The sequence below is a fragment of the Xiphophorus couchianus genome, chromosome 12, assembly GCF_001444195.1.
Source record: "Xiphophorus couchianus chromosome 12, X_couchianus-1.0, whole genome shotgun sequence".
Taxonomy (NCBI): Eukaryota; Metazoa; Chordata; class Actinopteri; order Cyprinodontiformes; family Poeciliidae; genus Xiphophorus; species Xiphophorus couchianus.
Genome location: NC_040239.1, coordinates 31,619,728 through 31,644,210, shown reverse-complemented (window position 1 = coordinate 31,644,210; position 24,483 = coordinate 31,619,728). Strand labels below are relative to the sequence as shown.

The following is a 24,483-nucleotide window of genomic DNA, read 5'->3' as shown; positions in this document are numbered from 1 at the left end:
TCCACAGAGGTTTGAGTTTATACCATTGGTTCTTATTCTTCAGATAACCTTCATGTTTGGGTGAACCCGTTTCAACTTTGGCTGGACACATTTGAACCTTTCAGTGTGAAACAAAGTTTAGTTGTAGTTGTAGTTGCCGTCACACAAAGGGTTAATATGACTCTTTGCGCGTTGATTTACTGGCTCTAACATTATATGTTCTAAAACATTGTCTCGACGTTCTTCACATTTTTTATTTATTTTTTTGGTATTTTTTCATTGAATTTCTGAAAGAGTAGATTTATGGCTATAATGTGGCCTAATTGTATTACTGGAGAAAAGAAGCACCCTGGTAAGAGATGTTTTATTAAGTTTCTTACAACATGCATATGAGTTGATTGTGTTGTTGCCTCCTGCAATATAACAAATCTCCGAAATAAGTTTTTTCTTAAGTGTCTTCTGTGATTAAAGACATTTTTTGTTTTGCATATGAGGGAAATATACATTGGTCCTGGTGAAGTATTAAATATACATGAAGACTTGTTTTATATGTATGTCAGAACATATAGATCAGTAACAACATTTTGTTGTTACTGATCAAGTTTTTCTTGTTCTCTGGGGCAATTTCACAACCATCTATTCATCAAAATGAAAATGAAGGAACCTCTGACCCTAATATACTGCTATGACTAACATCTGTCTGAGCTACATTCTTTTGTAATTTTGAATAAGGTACAATAAATATGTGAATGTGCCCATATTCATACATGTTCCTGTAAATTACACCCAGAGGAATGGCACCAAGTTCTCAAAGATTAGCAAATATATGAATGTTTGGTTCACATATCAAGGTCAGTTTTTTGTCAATTCTAAATATTCTGTTTTTAGTCAATAAAAATAAGACATTGAGTTCTATGTACTGATGATTAAACTTTTTATTGTCTTCTCACACTATCAATTGCTGGGAATTTTATACAGAAACATTTTTATCTACTGTGGATTGTCTCTAATCCACATGTTTAATATTATTCACACTTGCTCCAATATCAATAATACATACAACAAAATTATTCATAAACAGGCTCAAGGTAATAGAAACTTAGAGATCTTTATTGGTAGGTCTTTTTCCTCTTGTTGATCTTGTCACACTGTGGGCTGTTGTCTATGTGGAATACTAATTGACTTGTTGTGTCTTAATGGGTCTTTTCCTGGATTACTGGATTCTTGGTATTGAACTATTTAGCCTTTGTTACAAAAATATCAGTTCTTGTTTTTTGGAGTCTGACTAAAACAAGAAAGAAAACATTCTTAAAACATAGGCCAGTAAACCTGTACACAGATAAAGTCCAATGTTCCCAATATAAAATAGAGAAATGTCAAACAGTCTTTTTCATGAAAATAACTTTAACAGATTTCAACTGAACCCAAGAGAACTTAACAGTAAAAAAATGTGTTTGATCAAGAGATTAAGGTTTCTTCCAAGTCTCCCCTCATCCACTGGAAGATTTATTATCTTAAACACAATGGTTACATATTGCATTTGAAGACAAAACCTTTTTACTAGCTTTTTTATTGACAATAAATCTGAGTAAATTTGAGCTTTTATTAGGATTATCAAAGTCTTTTATATTTATATTACTTATTTATACTTACTTATTATTACTTATTATTTATAATACTTACAGTCGGTCAATGATGCCACAGTAATTAAATAGGAATAAACACCTTGATGGACCAGTCCTGTATTCTGTTTGGTGGTTATGGATTTTTACTTTTAGGAAAATGCTACGGAGCCTTTCATTGCAAAATCAATCGCTTAAAGCATTCCTTCCAACCTCCTTCTCTCTTCTTAATGAACTAACTGTTTTTTGGAGGATGGCACAGAAAGCCTTTTATTGCACTTCAAGTTATTTTTGTCTTTTACATTAGTTACATTTTCTATGTATTTCTTAGGGCGGTGGTGCTATTTTAAATCGTTGAAATCGGTCCAAACTGCATTCTTATTATCTGTTTATGTCTTTATCTTATTGTATCTGTATCTTGCAGTCACTTCACTTCTGCTGTCAAAAATTTCCCTTAGGGGTCAATAAAGTATACAGTGGCTTGCAAAAGTATTCATACCCCTTGAATATGCAGAAAATGTGCGTCGCCGAAACAGGATGCAGCAACACATAAAATGTTTGTTCTTTGTGAAAGTGAGGGGAATGCAGGGTAGAGAGAGAGAGATGGAGCTTTGATGTCATCATTTAAAAACAGACCACATGGCAACACGGAAACATGAAATTTATCCACTCCGGAACCCTGTTTCAAAAATGATCATTTCTGATGTCCTGAGATGTTGAATCCATGTGGACATACAGCCTAAACGACAAAGAAACTTTTGCAGATACACTGAAAATCATCTCAGTGTGAATGGGGCTTGAAATTGAAGTGTTTGGCATAACCATTGTAACATCTGGATGAAAAATGTAGAAGCACGCAATCCTAAAAGCCCCAGCATGGTTGGACAAAAAGTCGAGCTGTTTGTGCGCGGTCACATGGTTTTCAGACGTTTGTTTTTGCACAGACCTTTCAAGGTCCACATCTAGGTGTGAAGACATAGTAAACACAAAGATTATGGTAGTGACAAACAAGGATATGATATTTGATGGGCTGGAAAATCTCTTATGTTTTTGCATTATCAAAAAGAAAAGAAGGAAAGGCATTGGTGAAACGTTCTCCTGCTGCATCAACCCAGAACTGAGCAGGGGAGTTTAATATTTCAGTACATTCTTCCTCACAGCCTCGAACAATCACTCCTCAAAATCTGACCATAATCAGATAATGTTCTGACTATTGGTGCTACCAGACTACCCAGTCCACCTTGCACAGATAGTCAGAACTGCAGATCATGGAAGTTAAGTAGCACTGTTATGGGGTTCCATTTGTGTCAAAAATAAGCAGAAGTCATATGCGTAGATGTTGTTGGTCTATGTCGTTGCTATGTGTCTTTGGTAGATGTCTATGGTTTAGTGCTTTATGGATATGTAGATGTTGCATATTTCTATGTTACACATGCGTTCGCTAGGTGTTGTGCTGTAGGAGGAACTTCACAAAACTGCATCTTGAGAAAAGAATATTATTCCATAAAAAATCATTTTGTTAATGCTAACTGACCTAAAACAGGAATTCATTCATATCAGGAAATGAAAGATAAATCTGTGTTTTTTTATAGTGTTTTTAGATAATTTATTCAAACATTTGGTTTCAATTGTACATTGAACTATAATAATAATATGAAAAACTCAGATGATGTTGTGAAATAATTACAAAGAACGCTTTACATTTTATAGAATATACTAATTATTTTATTTTGTAAGCAACATGATTTTCTGAAAATGTTTACAAAAAATATGAAGAGGTTTTATTAGATAATTAATAATATGAGTATTTTCAGCTTTACTGTCTATAAATTACAGTAATGGAACTGATAGGACCATTAACTTTCGAGTGGCCTGTTGAAAACATAGATAAGGGCAAAGTGGTGGGTATGTGCAGCTTCCTGCTGCTGTAAATGAACTCTCTGTGCCAAAGGCTTGACACCGCTTGCGCAAGTGGAGTTCTTTTTAAAAAATGACCCTCTTTGCATGACAAAAGCAGATTGCTTTAGGGTGGCTGCACAAGAGGGAGGAACGCAAGGAGGAGTGTTGAAGCAGGAAGGGGAGGTAGATGGGGACTTGGGCAGATGCACTGGGAGCACTGGTTCTTTTTCTCTGAGGAGAGTGTACACACTGCAGGACATGGTTGACATTGACACAGAGGTACTGTATGAGGAGCCAGAGTTGGATTTATGTTTCGCTGTTTGGCAGTTATCTCCAGAGTGACGTGAAATGAACGCACAATCTCTGAGTGCAGAAGAATCTGGTGATACCTTTTTGCAATTTTTGAGGGTCAGCGGTTGGGGAGAGTCATTGTGAAACTCTGCTTGCGTGTTTTCTAGTGCTGTTACTGGCAGTGAATTTTGCATAGTGATGTTTTTAAAGGCACATGGATACAGGGAAAATACATTTTTGTAGCTCAACTGATTAATTTCTTCTGTCTAGAAATGGCTGGGATCATGCTTACAGGACTCGTACTCTTTTTGTTGGAGGTAATAATGTTCACAATATATAATATACTGTGTAACAGAAGCCATTTTTGTAAATTTTTTTTTAATTCTCCAAAGGCCACAAAAAATTTAATTGAAATCATTGCAACAAATGTATCTTAAATAGCCACGATTCATACAAGTGTGAACACTGTGGAACATCCACTGTGGAATGATAAACTGGGAATCTTTTTTCTGTAGGTGATATGTGATGGTGAGCCAACACATGCTGGGACAGAAACAATGGAGCAGCCCCATGGTGAGGGAACAGAGTCTTCAATTATTCTGGCATTTTTCTCATTTAAAAATTGAAAAGTGGGTCAACTGATAAGATTTCTAATCAACTATCTGTAATGTGTTTGCTTTCTCAGAGCAAGTCAAGCTCATCCATCCTACATCACAATGGGTGCTGAAGTTATTTAACGACTCGCTGCCCTTTTCCAGAGCTGAGAGTTTCTGCAGAGGTCAGTTCAGCTCTCTGGTCACCCTGGAACGGTCAGAGGACAAGAAAGAGACCGTGGAGTTTCTGCAGCAGACTGGACTTCGCTCTCCAGTCTGGGTTAAAGATCACTCCAGAGCAGAGTCCAAGCCGGTAGCTCTCTCCAAGCAGTGTAAGTGGAACTAGGGATCTTCAAAATTGTGATCAAAATTTTCCCTGAACAAAAAGTATATATTTTTTTCTCTCTGGGTTCAGATTCGGAGTTCTCAGTGCTAAGATTTCCAAAGGAATCCCATGAAGGCTTTGCACGTGTCAGAGTGTCTTTTCCCGCCATGTCGTCTGTCAGCGTGTGTGTTCGAGTTCAGTGGGACACAGAGTGGACTGATGTATCAACAGTCTTCTCCTACGCTGCACCTGTACTGACCAATGAGTTCCAGCTGCGGGGCCGAGTGGACACGCAGGGTCGTATCCACCTGGCCCTCATAATCCACGGAAAACACTTTCCATACAAGGCCTCCTTTGCAAATGACGGTGCATGGCATCACACCTGTGTCACATGGAGTAGGATGAGCAATCACTGGGCTATCTATGTGGACGGAGACAGGAAAGACATGGGCTCTGGTACAGACATGGACAGGGATATACACGGTGATGGTATTCTTATCCTGGGTCAGGACCAAGACTCCTTTGGGGGAAATTTCACAGAACCATTTTTTGGGAACATCACTGACCTGAATGTATGGAACGTTTCTTTGGAAACGAGGCATGTCCGTGCCTTGAATTTGTGTTCGGCCACAATACGGGAAAAACTTTTCAGCTGGAACCTCAGCCTCATAGACAGCCATCATGTGGTCAAAGAGGTGAAGGCCCCGTTGTTCTGTCCAGGTAGGATAACAGTCTATTTATAAAACCAGAAGTTCACAAAACATGTTGGGTTTTTGTTTTTCACAGCCAATCAGCCAGTTACAAATTTTATAACATTCTCTTGAAATGACAGTAAAAAATGTGGTAACACCCCTGCTTCACTTTACTTGAACTTTCCTTAGTTCAATGATACACATTAACAGATTAAGTTGAATTAGAATTGAGCTTGATTACTTTAAAAGTAGAATTTGTTGCTTATCTCTCTGCTGCTTTTGTAGTAAATGTGTAGTAGGTCAATATACCAAACACAGCCACTGTGCATTACCAATTTCTAATTAAAATAACATTTCTAAATGTATTTTGCCATTGCATTTACAAATGATAAATAGACTGGATGTACTGGCAGATATAAAAAAATTGAAAGGTGCATAAATGTGCAACATGTCTTGCTAGTCATCTCAGACAGTGAAACAGTCATTTTTCATTACACATAGTGTAAATTATTCCAAGCTTTAATTTTTTGCAATTTTAATGATCAATATAGACAAAATAATTAAAGACATTCAATGCCACAAAGTTAGAATATCACAATAGATCAGTCAAAAAAATATGTTTTAAGCACAAATGTAAGTACGTACATTTCTGTACACTCAATGCTTTGATTGGCTGTTTGACACAACATTTGTAGATAATCATTACCTGTGATCACAGGAGACAGGATCACAGGTAATGATCCTGCAGAGGTCAGTTCAGCTGTCTGGTCACCTGGGAACGGTGACCAGAGATATGCAGGTAATACCTACCTATATGTAGGTAGGACCTAATACATGTACTGTAGGTAATACATGTATTACCTACATGTATTACCAATGTAGGTAATACATTAGTACTGCAGGCAATGTAGGAATTTCTGACAAACATTAGAAGAACATTAGAAAAAGTTTTTTTTCTAAACTTTTAAAAGTAAAGAGAGTTTATGAACTCTGTTTAATTCATGAGAGTTCATAAATGAAAGTGAAACTCCCCACAAATCACTTTTATGCTGATGGAACTGTCTAAACTGGTTGCTTAGGGTTCTATATTTATGTTTCTGAGTGAATGTTGACATTTTTGCATAATTCTTTTAGTTTGGTATTATTTTGCCTGAAACCATTTCTCTACTGGCATCTTTGGTCAAACGGTTCTTACGCAGTTGAATTTTCCTATAGTGGTAAGGCTTGGTACAACTTCGTCACTTTGGGTATAAAAACCAGAGTCCAGGAACCTGGCATGTAACATAGTTAGAGCTGAATGGCTAAAAAAACTAAATAAAAGATTTTGAAATGTCCTAGTAAACGTCAGGAGTCAGGACTATAAATTGACTCAGATGCCATGGCTTGATCTTCATGAGAAATATTAATGCCTAAAACTCTACAAAGTCTCTGCAAAGAATAGTTGTTACCATGAGGTGGCCCAAGCAGTTGGTAATTTTTGTCTTTTCAGATTGTCTTAAAATATGTTCAATGATGATTTTTTGCAGCTGTGTAGGTGATGAATTCAACCTTTGCAGTGTTTACCTAAGCGCCACTGCTGAACCTCTTATGTAAAATGTGTGTAAAATGTCTTGTTGCTCATGGAGCCGTCAGTAAAGGACAGTGAAAGGCGAAGGCATTTAGAACTGATCGGTCTGGAAGTCAGCGCCTCCACTTTCTGCTTCCCTTAATTGTGAACCATAAACATCCAGGAGAAATTCAAACCTTGCCAAAATATGTTTACAAATAATCTTATAGTTGAAAGCTGAAGCCATTATTCTGCTTCTGTGTGTGTGCGGGTGTGTGTGTGTGTGCGTGTGTGTGTGTGTGTGTGTGTATTTGTAACAATTTGAATGCATGAGCAGCAGTGCTCCAGCAGATGGAGCTCCAGGGCTGCAGGACATTGCAGGGCTGGTCGGATCAGCTGCCATCCTTCAGCTGGACAGACTGCTCTGATCTTCTGCCTTTCATCTGCAGGAGCAGCCGAGGTGAGACTCTGATTTTGCAGTCTGCATGGTATTGTTGAATGAATACTGGGCCTATAAATACACATCAGTGACTCTGTAGGAGAAGAGTTGATGTCTTTTAAAATTTCGAAAACAATGTTGAACTGGTTGAAAGCAAAATATCCATGCAGAGGTCCTGGCAGAAACCTGAACCCAGAACCTTCCTGATTAATGAAGTTTAAGACCTGGTACTCTGGAGGTCAGTGAGGTCATACGTAGTTTGTTCTTTTTCTGGTTTCAGCTAAAATGGTTCTATGGAATCCTTCACTATCTTTATTGTCAACTTCCATGTCCAGATGGTTAGCCACAGTTGAAATGTGTAATCGGTCTAACATTATTTAGACGCGTTATTGGGGTTGTCACAGAAACAGTGGATGGTATTAAATATAGATTTTGTCTCGTTTTTATGTTGGACTTTAAAATAGTGAGGAATTGCAACTTCTCACGGTACACTTCATCCTACAACCATCTATCTATCTATCTATCTATCTATCTATCTATCTATCTATCTATCTATCTATCTATCTATCTATCTATCTATCTATCTATCTATCTATCTATCTATCTATCTATCTATCTATCTGCCTGTCTGTCTGTCTGTCTGTCTGTCTGTCTGTCTGTCTGTCTGTCTGTCTGTCTGTCTGTCTGTCTGTCTGTCTGTCTGTCTGTCTTAGAGATGGAAGGTAAGTTGGAAATGGGATAGAGATTATTGTAGTTGGATTTGGTAATCTGAAAACAAATGTACGCCACATTTGTGTTTGTAAAAATGTGGAGACACTGTCTCAATTCCCCCTAAATCACAATTATACACTAGTTTATATTGTTTATATAAGAAAACACATTGAATGTAGTACTGTAACATGAAAATACATAAATTATTATTATTATTTTGCCTTGCATTGTTAAATGTTTTTCCAACAACAAATAAAGCAAACTTTAATTCAGGTTTTAAAATTGAGTTGTGTATGAAGTGTTACATTTTGTTGAATGAATCAGCGAGAAGTTTGATTTTTCTCTTTCAGTTTTGCTTTCTTTTTACTAGCTGTTTCTGTTTAGAAGCACAAATAGGAATTTGTCCAATTAAATTATTCACTGTCCCTTCAAGTTTGTATAAGATGGCATAAATGCCCTGAAAAACAATTGTAATTTTAGCCAAGTTTTTATGTTTTCTTTAATTTTAATTTAATTTCCTTCTGAGATAAAGGAAGTATTCAAGGTTTCATAACAACACAAAGGTGTTTCTTAATTTGTTTCATTTGAACATCAGTTTAAAAAATAAACAATTGTTGCCTCTGTACTGGACACTGGGTTTGTACAGGCAACATTTAAAATTTAGTAATTAGCAGTGAAAACCAGACAAGTTAAAACATTTTTAAAACACAAGGTTAACACCATCAATAGGAACACACCTCAGTCTACATGGACTGTTGTGTGTCAACCTCTGAACTACAACATTCAATATTTTATCTTTATTTTAAATGAATCTTTTGTCTATTTTTAGCTTTTAGGAAATGTCTTTGTTAAAAAAAATTATAATTTAATTTAGTTCAGCACACACAAACTATTGTAGGGTTTATAACATAAAGCATTTGCTCTTCTCCAGGTTCTAAAATTAATTAAATTTGACCTCAGGTGAATAAAAACACACCACAGATTCCAGCATGTCATTAATTTTTTTAACAAAGGTAAAACCAAATTGAAAAAGTTTGTGAAAAACTTTTTCAATGCACATGGGAGATGCAATTTTAACATGTAGATAAAACTAATATTATCTACTGCAGCAGCAGATTATCTTTTTTTTCACTGAGATTCAAAATAGAATTCCTGTTCAGATTCTGATTAAAGTTACAGATTCAGCTGTCCTCAGAAACAATTGTATGTAGTAAAAGAAAAAAATGGAAAGCAAAGCCTGGCAGCCCACCATGCTGATAATGAACTGATGGAAACCGTGCCATTATTGATAGTTAATGAAATATCCAGTTATGAGATGACCAAATTCAATATAATACATTTTCAAACGCCCCCATATGCAGAACAAGTTAGGTTTGATTGCTGTCCTCCTATATATCCATGTGTTGTAACAGATTTGTATCAAATTGAAGGCGATTTCCACAGCCAGGTAACTCTGATAACTAAAACAGAAATGTCACACTTCAAAATGATTGTCCCACACAAAACAAAAATCATATGACTTAAAAGAAAATATCTTAATCAAACTGAATTTAGCTATTTTTAATTATATGTTTTAAGAAATCCAGTTGGTGTGTGTTGTTATTTCCTTGAACTGAACTTTTGTATTTGTTTTTCTTTGAGTATCTCTGACATGACCTGCTTGTTAAATAATTAATTAAATTACTGCAATGTAAATGAATTAAAGTAAGCTACTGAGATCTGGAAAACAGTGACCAGCAGTATTTAGCAGAGATTCTTATCTAACATTTTAATGAAGGGTGTTTAGTTATAGCTGCCTGTACCAATGAAATTAAATCACCAATAGCTGAACTCAGAAAATGTCAAATATTTTCTATCAGACTACTCAATGAGATCTTCTGCTTTTGTTTTGCTCATTAATATAGTGCATATTCTCCCATACGAATGTTTAATCAGCATTGAATTTGTACCTGATAAAAGCAAGGTCATCTAGATGACTAATGTAACATGTAGGTGTTCAATAGTTGAAAATGATTTTATTCAGGGTGTATGGGCCTTCTGATGTCACTGAGAGCAGATATAGTAACCTGTCATGATGAAGAGAAAAACCTTTATCTCCAAGTAATGTTTTTTTATCTCAGGATTTATAGTTCAATGGTCTGTTCTCCCATCTGTTCGTAACCAACACACATGAACTGTCCTCTCTGCTGCAGAGCGGCACCACAGGATGGAGCAGATCAGTAAGTCTCAGAGCAGCCAGCCTTCTGCCTTCATGAACCAACTGATGAAGCTTTCCAACAAGAGCCAGGTAGGCCACGCCTGCATGCCTATCAAACACCAGCTGATTCCTGATACCAGACAGTCACAGCTAAACGTTCCCAGTGAGGATATCAACATCGTACCAGTTTGATGAAAGCTGGAATTGACAAAGAAAAATTACAAAAGGCATTACATCTATATGCAAAATCAAATTAATTGAGTGATCAACAATACAAAAAACACAATATGTTTAGGTTATTGTGCAGTGTTTCTATGTAGATCTTAATGTGAAAGTCAAAAAAAAATTGTTGACTTTTCCTTTTCTTACTTTTAAGACAAGTAATGCTTGTCTTAAAATAATTTAGCCCAATGTTTCATTGAATTCAGGCTACACAGCGGCACAGTTGATAGTACCGTTGTTTTACAGCAAGAAGGTCCTGGGTTCAAATCCTGGCCGGGTTCTTTCTGCATGTCCTCTGTATGTATGTGGAGAGAGGCACCAGCTCCCCACCCCGCAAGGATATGCGTGTTTAGATAATGGATGGATGGTTTATTAGATTGCAAAATAAAAAAAGTTGAATTATTCAGTGTAGATTTTCACTGAATCCAGCATATTCTCTTTCAGTCTGAGCTGATGCTTGTGCAGCAGCCATCAGGGCTGGACAGCCTGGCCCAGGCTGCGGCCCTGCTCAACGCCTCCATCCAGGCCCTGGAAGACACGCAGCAGGACGGCCTGCAGCCAGCCGACATGGTGACGCTCATCCAGCTGCTGACACTCACTGCTGACGTCTCCTCTGAACCATCAGTCAGCGCTGAAAACAGTAGCCGTGACAACATCCAGGAGCTCAGTCAGCACTTCATCAGTGTGGCTGACAGCATCATCAGTGAAGACAATGCAGACAAGTGGCAGGCTATCAAAGAGGTAGCATGTGATGTATGAAGTAGATTTACTGGAGACTTACCATTATTGCTCTTCTGAGCAATATAAGTGCTTGAAATGTTTCTAAAGCCGTGTCATTCTTCCTGCTGACATCACAGAGAAAAGATGGGAATCATCCTTCAACCTTGACCCAATCACTTCAGGTCAAATCATTAAATGAAAACGTTACTTACAAAAGTATAGATGTTGAAATTTACAGCAACGTATCGTGACGGATTCTAAATATATTTAAAAAGTCTCCTAACACTGTTGATTTATAGATAGTTAAGTCTAAATTTTACCATTTTCCAATTTTCTAACTGTGAAATTAGTGACTCTGAGTAGCAAAGCTGGAGTTGTTCATTGTTGAAAGGATGTTGTTTTTTTATGAAAACCATATAAACCATCACTAATGTAAATTGTATGTAGATGATGTCTCCTAGAAAGACATTAATGGGTTCTTCATTGGCTGTGTTTATATTGACTATAAATTTGTGCAAATTTGAATTACAAAAATAAATGCGTTTAATGGAAACACAGCAATTTTAAAAAAATGCCACCTTCGGCCTTTTGCACCTGCCATTAAAATATTAACGGAACTGACATTAAAATAATTCCGACTTCTATGTAGTGGATAAGATGACATTCAGAGATCCAGCACCCCGCTCTCCTTTCATATGACTGATTAGTTGATAAAATTCTGATGACGTTTTCTCCTCCATAGAAAAGCTTACAGTAACGGTGAACATCCAGCAGAACTCAGCACAAAGGAGACAACTTGTCTGAGCTGACATGTATGTTTTGTTTTAATTTTGCTACCTACTTTGACCTAAAAGCCTCTCTCCTGTGGAGGGATACGTAGTTCACAGCAGTGTGTTATTAGTTCGACACACGGTGAGCGACGATTGACAAAGGAAGATAAACGTTTTCTGCGACAGCAACAAAATTTGAACATTTTCAACTTTCTTGTGTTGCGTCGCTGGTCTTCATGTGGATATCTACGTATACCAGCTCAAAGTTACATCGAGCCGAGTGACTGGCAAGTTCCACTGGAAAGGAATAGAGAGGGACATTTCTAAATTAATGTTTAAAACAAAATGACTTCCTTAAGCCCTCGCTGAATATACAAACCTGGAAAACTGAAAATCTTCAGACATGTTGGGTTTGAGACAATAAAACATTTTTTTGTAAATATTTTTTGAAAACATGCACAGAGACATGGGCTACATGGGCAGTTTGCATCTGCTACACAAATTTAAAATGACTGTCTTACTTAAACGAGCTTCTGTGTCTTTTTGTAGCTCAATATTCCTGACAAATTCAAAGACTGAAGAGCTTTAAACTTAACATGGTTTATAATTAATGGACTTCAGTTATTCCATAATAGACTGTTGACTGTGACGTATGTTTTTGATAAAGTTAATTCCAATCCATAGCTTTAGTTTTGTTTAGCCAGTTCGAATTAACTGGAAACATCAGGTATTGTTCTAAGTTTTTTCCTTTGTTTTCCTTGAACAGAAGCAGGTTCATGGGGGCAGTTGATCTATATTTTATATTCTCCAGCTTTCTGTGTGTCTGAGAATCACAAAACTATGTTCTGCTTTGTCTGTAACAAGAACTTTCTGCCACGCCCTGCCTGGTAAGCGCTGTACTTTCTGCAATGAACAAACTAACCTTGAGAGGAATTGGTGGATTACATATTTATCTGTTGGTAAAACTGTAAAATATTGTGTCAAGGATATGTTTTCCTTAGTGGAATGTGTTTTGCTGTAAAGGGAACAAGGACATGATGAATGATTTGACAAAAATGTGTGAAACAATGAAAGTCTGAATTTTATAGGGCTGAGAATATCCAAATAAAAAGCAATATAAGTTCAGAGTTCCTGTCGCACTAACAGTGAAAATTATAAACACCAAAGCTCAATTCTTCAAACAATCACCAGTATGATTACTACATTTTCTATTCAGCTTCAGAATTTTAATGCGTGTAAAACACATTAAGATGTTAATGTGTTCTGCATTACAGAATGCAACTGTATGAATAATAATTATACTTCTGGTTCTCTGAAGAGTGGTGAAAATGAAGTTCCATGTATTGTACCCACAACTGTTGACCTTTATATTTAATATTTTTCAAACTACCATTAAGTTTATGTATTTTATGGGGATTTTATGTGATGGACCAACACAAAGTAATGTATGAAATGTGAGGAATATGGCTCATGGTAATCACATTTTTTTTCTCATGTACATATATGAGAGGTGTGCCCTGTAACACGGTCAACTCTCTTAACTTTAATGTCTTTACAGAAACTCCAGTGCAACCAAACGCCTTTGAAAGTGACCTAACTAGTACAAAGATTATCCTTGTAATGCAACTGAATCTGGGTTTACATCCAGCTGTTCTGTGAAGTCCTCAGAGGTTTGTTGGGGATCACTAGGGAAGAAAAAGCATGAAGAAGACCAAGGAACACAACAGACTAGTCAGGGAGGAGAAATGAGGTTACTGAACAATATCCAGTCACGCTGATCAGTCCATCATCTGAAAATGAAAGAAGAAATAGAATCCTCAAATCTACAAAAATGTAGCCATCCACCTAAACTCACACGCCGTAAAAGAGGAGTACTAATCTTGTAACCAGGTTGCTATGTATTGCACATTTTTTGCTCAGGTCCCTCTTGAAAATGAGATCAAGATCTCAACGGGGTTTACCTGATTAAATAAAGGAATATGAACTAATCTAAGGACGGGAACCCAGGAGGAGCAGCAGTGATTCACAGTTCATGTGGGAGAATCAACCGGCAGTTAAATATAGTCCAATCCTGAAACAAAAGCTGTAGGAGAACTCAGAAAACTTGAAAATTGGGTGGAGGTTTACCTTCCATCAGGACAATTACCCTAAACATACAGCCAGGTGGAAAACAATGGAATGGCTTGGAATAAAGCAGATCTATGTGTAGCAATGGCCCAGTCAAAGTCCAGACTTAAATTCAATTGTGAATAATTTGTAAGAAGATTTTTATGTTTTTCATCTGTGCCTGAGCAGGAGCTATCTCGCAAAGATTTCCTCTCTAGAAGATGTTAGAATTAAACCCCACAGGACTGAGAGGAGGAGAAAAAAATGTGCAGAATATTTAGAAAGTAAATAAATGCAGTTAAGTTTGAGGATGGAATGTGATCAAATAAACAGCTTAATGTGGCAGGTGAACATCACTAACACATGATTGGTTCTCTGAAGGCAGGAAATAGGAGAGATGAAATTAGGAGATAAAATGGTGCATCGTTGTTTGGTGGGACAGTGATTTAGATAAACCTGCACAATCATACGCAGAACTGATTTACAGCCGAAAGCGTCGGCATTGCAATGAAATGTGTTATGTTCTGTTCCAAACACTAGAGGACAGTGCGCTTCTGTAAATGCAACTGAAAATGCACCAAGATCAGCTAAAATGATGAACACCTGAGTAGATCATCTTAAAGTCTTCCTCAAATATAATGCTTAATCAGTCAGACTTTGCTCTGCGTTTTGACTGGAAATGTCAGCCAAAGAGAAGGCACATTGCTTCCTCTTGTTTATTTATTTTTTATTTATAATCATTTTTTGTACTTCTGCACCATTGTGTGTTTTATATAGATCTGTGGAACAACTGCTCTACGTGAAAAGCTGTATTTCTCTCAGCGCTCCCCCCCCCGCAGCCCCCAAGCCTCTTAGTTCTCCAAGGCCACCTCAACGCATCCTCAATGGATGAGAAGCACTCTGAAAAACCGAGGCTGCACTCATCCACAAACCTCCCGCGCTCTGCTCCCAGCTCCGTCTCCAAGGCTCAGCTTTTAGATGGGCACACTGAAATCAGAATGCGGTGTTTGGAAACAGACAATGGCAAAATCTATGAGGCATGCATTATAGGCCTGTCTGTTGAGCTTTGTGTGTCCTCCTCGGCTAATCTGCAGACTCTTTCAAACTGTTAACGGCACTTAAAGTATTTTTCCATTGTGCTGCAATGAATGGTCATTTTGAAGAGTCCTTAGCTCTGATGAGTGTGTAGCTCTGGGCAGGGTGGGTGAGGGCTGTCGATGCCAACACACTGGTGCTCTGGGTTTCAGGTGGTGAACGGTCCCATGGATGTTGTGAAGAGCGTGGACCGGATGGTGACCCGCTTGAGTCCAAGTTTGACAGCAGAGACTGACCATGTGACCATCCACGCTCCCAATATCAGTGAGTTGCCCAAATTTCCACTTTTGTTACGGTCACAGGATTTATGAAGTTATGAATCCACAGGTTGGAGCCACGACCCGAGTCTATCATCCAAAACATTAATGAAAGCACAGAAATGAAATTATGTAACAGCAGACCTTCAAAAATGATCAAATATATTCTAGAATGGAGACAGAAATGCAGCACTAAACCAACAATAAAGGCACAAATTTAAATGCTTTGTCAAAAAACAAAAATTCTCAGTTTTTGAATGCAGCTTTCATGTTGATTTTAATTTCAGAACAAAAACACAAACTGAATTTGGCATCTTTTTGTGGTGCTGGTTGAATGAGGCTGTTCATTATGTGATACTTACTACTGGATGAGCTGCTGGATTGTTCACAGACTATAATACAACAAATACAGCGCTGGTCACTGCTTGTAATCTGAATCGAACTTTCTGAACCCAACAGGAATCCTATGTGTGTGTGAGGGATGACTCATGTGTTAAGTATAAATACTTGGTCATTTTCTGTTTGTATAGTGACTACTATGTGTAAAAAAAGACATATATTTGCGCTGCAGTTAATATTTTATATAAACAATTGTTTTATGTAGAAACAGACACAACATAGTGAGCAACAGACGTGATTTCATTGTCCATGCTGAATATTATCCAGATTCAGATACTTTTATTTATTCAGTGTTAGACAAAATTTACATGGAGCAGATTTACATCCATAAGTTCATTTTTATACCCCCCACAATCAATTAAAAATTCACAAGAAACAAAGATAATTAATCTTAAGAAAATGAAAGAAAGAACACAGTTAAACTTTGGATATTGTAGTATAATATGAATATGAATAATATGAATGAAATGGAATAGTTTCTTAAAGTCAAAAAAGGAAGCTTATTGATAAATGTGACAGAATATTTTCATATTTGTTCTGTACTAACAGGTAGAAACAAAAGCTTGCTCATCTTATGTGTTGTTGAACAGGATGTTAGTGAAAACACATTTCCATTTTTCCTTCTCATAAACTTTAATGTGACATGATCAAGCAATCCTTAATTTTAGCCACTTGAATGTTATTAACCCTGCTTTTTATTTAAAAACATTAGTCCACTAATAGCTGCAGATACTAAATATGCATAGCAGAATTTCCATCCCAGTTTAGGTATTGCAAAAAAACACTAACAAAAAAATGAAGCCTCACATTAGTCAGACATTCTAATCTTAACCCAAAAGGTGGCAGAACCTTTTCAATACAAAAGGTAATCAATACAACATCAGAAACGTGTATACAGAAACATCAGAATATTCTGCTGATGTTCTGCATAAAACGTTTTGTAATGTCACACATTTGAAATGTTATCTGGATTGTTATGTTCTTTGTAGAAGTGGAGCTGCAGCAACAAAGACTGGGTGAAGGATCTAGAGTGGAGAGTTTCTGTGGGCCTGGGCCAGAGACTCTCAGCCTTCTAGACTGCATTTCTGTTCCACGTCAGAAGCTACAGGATCTGCAGAACAATGGTAGAAAATTCATACAAATCCATTCCTTGATTCATTCTGTCAGAAGAGTTTTATTTGATGTTAAATTCTGCAGGTGAAATCAAAGGCATCGTGCTCTTCCTGTGCCACAATGTCAGATTTTGCAACAAATCCTGATAGAAAATCATAATCTAGTGATGAATTAGTTCTCTTTTAGTGTATGTTTTCTTTTTAGCTTTTTTGTCCTGCAAACTGAAGAAAAGCTTTTGTGTTGAATGTGCAGGTTTCTATAAGATCACCTTGGTCAACACGTGGTACGGCTCTCTGCGACCTCTTTTCAATCCAGAAGAGAACATCACCATGGAGCCTACGGTCACTGACGGCGCACAAAGGTAGAATTAACCCCTTACTGCCAGAACCGCTCTGCAGCTGGTATTTCAAAATAGTGCATTTAACATATTTAGGTTTTATGAAAATCTGCTAAATTAAGTATATTTGGGACAAACTCGGACAACTTGATGGCAGCAAAATGTTTCCTCTATGATTTTTGGTATCCAATGAATTTACATGGGTAGGCGTTAGTTGATGCAGCACCCTATCAGAATTGTGCTTAGCTTATGTGTCATGATGGTAGTTTTTAACAAGCCCACATGCAGAACACAAGACAGGAGAGGTAGGATCAGTGTTAAATGATTTAATAATGATCACACAATTATCAGCGAGAATCAGGATGGTCTGGTCCAGGGGCAAAGACAGTGACGGCAACAATGGTTCACTATGAGGAAAGAGCAGAGTGGTGAGTTCAGGGGTCGTGGGAAGAAAGGAAATCTTTCTGGGAAAAACAGGCTGATCTTACTTGTTGCAGATGAACGGAGTCTTGGAGGGGAAACAAAGTATGTCCGGGGTCTCGGTTCTTGGTGGGTCCAAGAACAACGGAGGAGTGCGGCGGGCAGCGGACAGGTAGGCTCGGGTGCAGCGGAGAGACGGAGGAGTGGTACGGCCGCCAGCCGTGGGGGTCCAGGAGATAATTGCAAAACAACGGAGAGGTGAGTCTGGGAACTCGGGCAACCTGTGGATACTTTCCACGGCGTCACGAGGGTGGTTCATAAACCAGGAATTCAACCGGGATCTCATCAAAGGATCACCTAAAAGGCAACGGAGTAAACAAAGATAATTACTAGAATGTTCAAGACAACTAGAAACACAGAGACGGGCTCAGGGGGCTCAGAGGTACCGTGACTGGCTAACACTCAGGCGACGCTGGACTGGCGGCCAACTCCTTAAGTCTGCGCCGCTGATGAAGATGATCACGAACAGCTGCGGATAATAATACACCGCACTCCAACCGGAACCTGTCGCCATCTGGTGGTAAAAGGTAATAAGGGTGCACAGGAACTCCCACCATGCAGCCAGAACCCCGGAACATAACAGTACCCCCCCCTCAACGGTCGCCACCTGGCGGCCTAGACAAACTGGAAGGCAACGAGGAACGATAGTCGGAGATAAGGGAAGGGTCTAGGATGGAAGAACCAGAGATCCAGGATCTTTCCTCCGGACCGTAGCCCTCCCAATCGACGAGGTACTGCCAGCCGCGACCTCGCCGACGGGAGTCCACGATCCGGCGGACGGTGTATGCAGGATGACCATCAATGTCACGGGGGGGTGGAGGGGGTTCGGCTGGAGGGCAGAGCGTGCTGGTCTGGACAGGTTTGATCTGGGACACATGGAAGGTGGGGTGGACGCGGAGGGAGGCGGGCAGACGGAGACGGACAGCAGACGGACTGATTATGGTTTCAATGGGGAAGGGACCAATGTATCGGGGAGAGAGCTTCTTGGAAATGGATTTGAGCGGAATGTCACGTGAAGAAAGCCAAACCTGTTGACCTGGGATGTATATGGGTGCTGGTCTTCTCTTCTGGTCAGCCAGGCGCTTATTTCTATCTGCAGTGTGGTTGAGGTTACGGATAATGGTGTTCCAGACTTTGACAACGGCGGATGTGATGACGGACTGAGGTGACTGAAATATCCTTTTCCTCTGAGGAAAGAAGAGGGGGTTGATAACCAATGGAAGCCTCGAACGGGGACATACCGGTAGCTGCTGAGATGTGGCTGTTGTGAGCGTACTCCACCCAAGGGAGGAATTGGGACCAGTCAGAGGGGTTGGTGGAGGTGAAGCAGCGGAGGGTGGTTTCCAGGTCCTGGTTGAGCCGTTCAGTTTGACCGTTGGTCTGGGGGTGAAAGCCGGAAGAGAGTGAGATAGATGCGTTGAGAGCCGAACAGAAACTTTTCCAAACCTGAGAGATGAACTGAGGACCTCGGTCAGAGAGGATGTCTTGTGGGATGCCATGGAGTCGGAAAACGTGTTTGATCAGAAGTTGAGCGGTTTGAAAAGCTGTGGGTAACTTACGGAGAGGAACGAAGTGGCAGGTCTTGGAGAAACGGTCGACGATGGAGAGGATGGTGGTCATGCCCTTGGAAGGAGGTAGGCCGGTAACAAAATCTATAGATATGTGAGACCATGGCCGTTTGGGGATGGGGAGAGGTTGCAGGAGACCAGATGGTGGTTGGTGAGAGGTTTTATTTCTGGAACAGGTGGTGCAGGCTTGGACATACTCACTGACATCTTTATGGACAGAAGGCCACCAAAACTTGCGGTTGACGAGTGCAATGGTACGGCTTATTCCGGGATGTGCAGAGAATTTTGAGGCATGGATCCAGTGGAGAAAACGGGCTCGGACTGAGACAGGAACGTAGAGCTTGTTGGGTGGACAGGTGTCGGGTGCAGGTTCTGTCAACTGAGCTTGTGTAATGATGTCTTCGATCTCCCAGGTAACGGTGGCGACTGTACAACTGGGAGGAAGAATAGTGGCAGGGGCCTTCTCGGAATCATCAGATGAATACAGGCGGGAAAGTGCGTCAGGTTTGATGTTACGGGAACCAGGGCGATATGAGATGGAGAGATTGAATCGAGAGAAAAATAGTGACCAGCGTGACTGACGTGGGTTGAGCCTCCGGGCAGACTGAAGGTAGGACAAGTTCTTGTGATCGGTCCAGACCAGCACCGGATGCTCTGCTCCCTCCAGCCAATGTCTCCATTCTTCCAGGGCTAATTTTATAGCTAGTAGCTCCCGATCTCCCACATCATAGTTTCTCTCTGGAGGTGATAATCTGCGGGAAAAAAAGGCACATGGGTGAGTTTTATTGTCGCGAGGAGAGATCTGGGATAAAACCGCACCAACTCCGGTGTCTGAGGTGTCGACCTCGACAATGAACTGTCGGGACGGGTCTGGCTGAATCAGGATGGGTGCGTTGGCGAAGAGGGTCTTGAGGCGTGAGAACGCCGCTTCAGCCTCCGGAGTCCAACTAAAAGGGATCTTGGAAGAGGTTAGTGCAGTTAGTGGTAAAGCTGTCTGACTGTAGTTTCTGATAAAACGGCGGTAAAAGTTTGCAAATCCGAGGAAGCGTTGGAGCTGCTTGCGGGTTTCGGGTGTGGGCCACTGCAGTACTGCCTGGATCTTTTCCTCCGTTGGCCGTACCTGTCCGCCCCCTAATATGAAACCCAAGAAGGAAATTGACGGCTTGTGGAACTCACACTTCTCAGCTTTGACAAATAGTTTGTTCTCGAGCAGTCTTTGGAGAACCATGCGAACGTGGCGTCTGTGTGTCTCTAGAGTCTGTGAATAAATGAGAATGTCATCCAGGTATACGAAAACAAAGATGTTCAGAAAGTCTCTTAAAACATCGTTTACTAGGGCTTGAAAAAATGCAGGCGCATTGGATAAGCCAAAAGGCATCACGCAGTACTCAAAATGGCCAGTAGGTGTCTTAAATGCAGTCTTCCACTCGTCACCCTTGCGTATGCGCAGAAGATGGTAAGCGTTTCTCAGGTCGAGTTTGGAAAAAACTGTAGCACCGTGCACCGGTTCGAAGGCAGATGATAATAATGGCAGGGGATACTTATTCTTAACTGTAATATTGTTTAACCCTCTATAGTCTATGCAGGGTCTCAGGGATCCATCTTTCTTCCCTACAAAAAAAAATCCAGCTCCCAGAGGGGAAGATGAGGTGCGGATTATACCGGCTGCCAAAGACTCCTTTATATATTTTTCCATAGTGTCTCTTTCAGGTCGAGAAATATTGTATAAGCGACTGGTGGGTAACGGAGCCCCCGGCAGGAGATCTATGGAACAATCATATGGACGGTGAGGAGGGAGAGAAAGAGCCTTGGACTTACTGAACACAGGAGCGAGGTCGTGGTATTCAGAGGGGATTGTGGAGAGATCGACCGGGTCCGCCTCCTGAGGCTCAGCCGGCGGAGGACCTGGGGGAACAGCTGAGCGGAGACAAGATGAGTGACAAGAAGTGGACCAGGATTCTAGGTGTTTTTCGGTCCAGTTTATTTGTGGGTTGTGAAGTTGTAACCAGTGGAAACCTAAAATTATGGGGGAATTGGCTGATGAAAATACAAAAAATGAAATAAACTCACTGTGGTTACCAGAAATGATGAGGTGGAGTGGTTTGGTTTTATGTGTGATGTGTGGCAGCGTTTTTCCATCTAATGCTGTGACTCGCAGTGGAACAGGTAGTGGTTCGGTCTCTATTTTCATCTGTTTCACCAGGGAGTCGTCGATCAAATCTTGTTCGCAACCAGAGTCGACTAGGGCGGATAAAGAAAATGACTGGGTCTGAATCAAAATGGTTGCGGGCAACAGTAAGCGAGGAGAGTCTCTTTCACTGGGATGGTCCGCCAACCTCCTCGCTGCTACGGGCGGACCGGGAGGTTTAAACGAACCGGACAGTTGGCCAGAAAATGACCCGGGGAACCACAATAAATACAAAGGCGGGCTGAAATGCGCCGCTGGCGCTCCTCAGGAGTCAGGCGAGTCCGACCTAACTGCATGGGCTCGGGTTCCTGAAAGGCTCGGGGCGGAGAAACTGCCGAGGGGGAAGCGGAGCCACCGAGGTGTCTAAATGGTTGGCTCCTACGACCCCAATCTCTCCTTCGGGACCGGATTCTGTGATCCAGTCGGATGGTCTGGCTAATTAATTCCTCTAGGGTCCTAGGTTCTTCAAAAGTAGCCAGCTCATCCTTAATGTTTTCATTTAACGCGTTATAATATGCGCTCTTAAGCGCGGCTGGGTTCCAGCCTGTCGCTGCAGCCTTGATGCGGAAATCAACGGAAAATTCCGCCACAGTTCTATTTCCTTGTTTAATATTCCACAACTCTCTGGAATTAAATGACTGGTCAGCATCTTGACAAAACACCTGTCTGAACTCTTTTATGAATTCATCAAATGAACAGCCATAGCGTGCTGGATCTGGGAAACGAGCTTCGGCCCATAACAAAGCTTGTCCCGACAACGAGGACAGGACGTATGCAATCTTGGAGCTGTCGTAAGGGAAGCTTCTCGGGGAGTGATTGAACATTATCGAGCATTGAAGGAGAAAACCATTACATTTTCTCCGGTCACCTGTGAATCTTTCGGGTGTAGGTGGACGGACCTCAGAAAACGTGGATTGGATCTCCGGAGCTGGGTTTGAAGCTAGAGCTGAGTCAGAAGCTGGAGCGGGATCTGGAGGAGAAGTTTGAGGGGCTGAACCTCGAAGGAAACGGGTTAATTCAGACAGTTGTTGGTTCGTTTCAGTTTGGATTCTACTTAACTCTCTTAATGCGTTTTCATGAGTTTGCAATGTAGATTGTTGTTCGGCTAAGGCTCTCCGGATTGCGTCTGCTGGGCTGATTTGTTGGCCTGAGTGTTCTGTCATGATGGTAGTTTTTAACAAGCCCACATGCAGAACACAAGACAGGAGAGGTAGGATCAGTGTTAAATGATTTAATAATGATCACACAATTATCAGCGAGAATCAGGATGGTCTGGTCCAGGGGCAAAGACAGTGACGGCAACAATGGTTCACTACGAGGAAAGAGCAGAGTGGTGAGTTCAGGGGTCGTGGGAAGAAAGGAAATCTTTCTGGGAAAAACAGGCTGATCTTACTTGTTGCAGATGAACGGAGTCTTGGAGGGGAAACAAAGTATGTCCGGGGTCTCGGTTCTTGGTGGGTCCAAGAACAACGGAGGAGTGCGGCGGGCAGCGGACAGGTAGGCTCGGGTGCAGCGGAGAGACGGAGGAGTGGTACGGCCGCCAGCCGTGGGGGTCCAGGAGATAATTGCAAAACAACGGAGAGGTGAGTCTGGGAACTCGGGCAACCTGTGGATACTTTCCACGGCGTCACGAGGGTGGTTCATAAACCAGGAATTCAACCGGGATCTCATCAAAGGATCACCTAAAAGGCAACGGAGTAAACAAAGATAATTACTAGAATGTTCAAGACAACTAGAAACACAGAGACGGGCTCAGGGGGCTCAGAGGTACCGTGACTGGCTAACACTCAGGCGACGCTGGACTGGCGGCCAACTCCTTAAGTCTGCGCCGCTGATGAAGATGATCACGAACAGCTGCGGATAATAATGCACCGCACTCCAACCGGAACCTGTCGCCATCTGGTGGTAAAAGGTAATAAGAGTGCACAGGAACTCCCACCATGCAGCCAGAACCCCGGAACATAACATTATGGCATTCAATGTGGCAGCATATTGGAATATTGTTACATTAATTCTGGTTTATACTATGAAACTTAAATTTCCCTTTTTCTGATTGAAATTGTGTTTTTGTGGATGAGGATCCTCTAGTTTTGGATGCCGTGCAGCTGGAAGAATTTTTGCTGCTATTCCTTTACTTTTGTACAGTTGTTGTGTAACCACGGCAACAAGAAGATCTTTACAAGGAGCTCAAATAATACCTCAAATACAGCCCCGAATATGGGATGACCTGAAAATGAGACATTATCATAATAATTATTTCTAAATAGTCCAAGACACTTGACATGAATCAAGCAAAATTACAAACAGAACACTGAGCACAACAAACAAAATCATAAAGGAGAACGCTTAAAAAGCAGGTTAAAAAAAAGAAAAGATGACCAGACGACATACGATTTAAAAGACCTTAATGAATTTTAAGAAAGGGGAAAGAAAAAACACTGCTTGTAAACTTTGTCCACCGCCAGGATTAACCATCTGGAAAGTGAGTGAGACGGAGGCCAGTAGCTCAAAAAGACAAAATAAGGATACATTGGTGTAAAATGTTCTGCTGAACTTCTTGTTCTGGTTTATGTTTGCACATTCACAGTGAGCAACAGACATATTGCCAGCAAAATACACATTTTGTTTCTTTAAACACTTCCTTATGGCTTTATGTTACCTGTGCTTTGTTAACTTTTAGTCCTCCCTCAGTAACAGTAGTGATAGTAGTAAAGCATGCTCTTATGAAAATGAGTTGAAAATGAATTTTTATGTTTTTACTTTCCTCTTTTGTGTTTTATATATGACTTGTGGAGCCTTGAGAATACGATATGTGAATGGTGATGTGATGTGTTCTCACTTTTTACAGTGTGTGTGTGCATGGATATGTATGTACCACTGCAAACCAAATCTATTTTTGGATAACAAAAAAATAAGATAACCCAACCTAACTAG

General features: G+C 40.4%; 1 protein-coding gene and 1 long non-coding RNA gene across 4 annotated transcripts in view; one reads left to right on the top strand and one right to left on the bottom strand.

Moving 5' to 3' along the window:
* The first annotated feature begins 3,689 nt into the window (after positions 1-3,689).
* Positions 3,690-24,483, top strand: part of adgrd2 (adhesion G protein-coupled receptor D2) — a 49,265-nt gene continuing 28,471 nt past the window's right edge. For 2 of the 3 annotated variants that reach the window (XM_028035024.1, XM_028035022.1), the window contains exons 1-11: positions 3,690-3,779; positions 4,062-4,108; positions 4,307-4,364; positions 4,477-4,716; positions 4,800-5,429; positions 7,285-7,407; positions 10,290-10,384; positions 10,961-11,257; positions 15,360-15,471; positions 16,853-16,987; positions 17,229-17,337. In XM_028035024.1, the coding sequence (XP_027890825.1) occupies positions 4,064-4,108; positions 4,307-4,364; positions 4,477-4,716; positions 4,800-5,429; positions 7,285-7,407; positions 10,290-10,384; positions 10,961-11,257; positions 15,360-15,471; positions 16,853-16,987; positions 17,229-17,337 (1,844 nt within the window). In that variant the 5' untranslated portion in view covers positions 3,690-3,779; positions 4,062-4,063. The other variant, XM_028035023.1, reaches the window with a different exon arrangement.
* Positions 17,625-17,942, bottom strand: LOC114155236 (uncharacterized). The gene is made up of 2 exons (XR_003597706.1): positions 17,802-17,942; positions 17,625-17,720 (listed from the first exon to the last, which is right to left on the bottom strand). It is a non-coding gene; the product is annotated as an uncharacterized LOC114155236 (long non-coding RNA).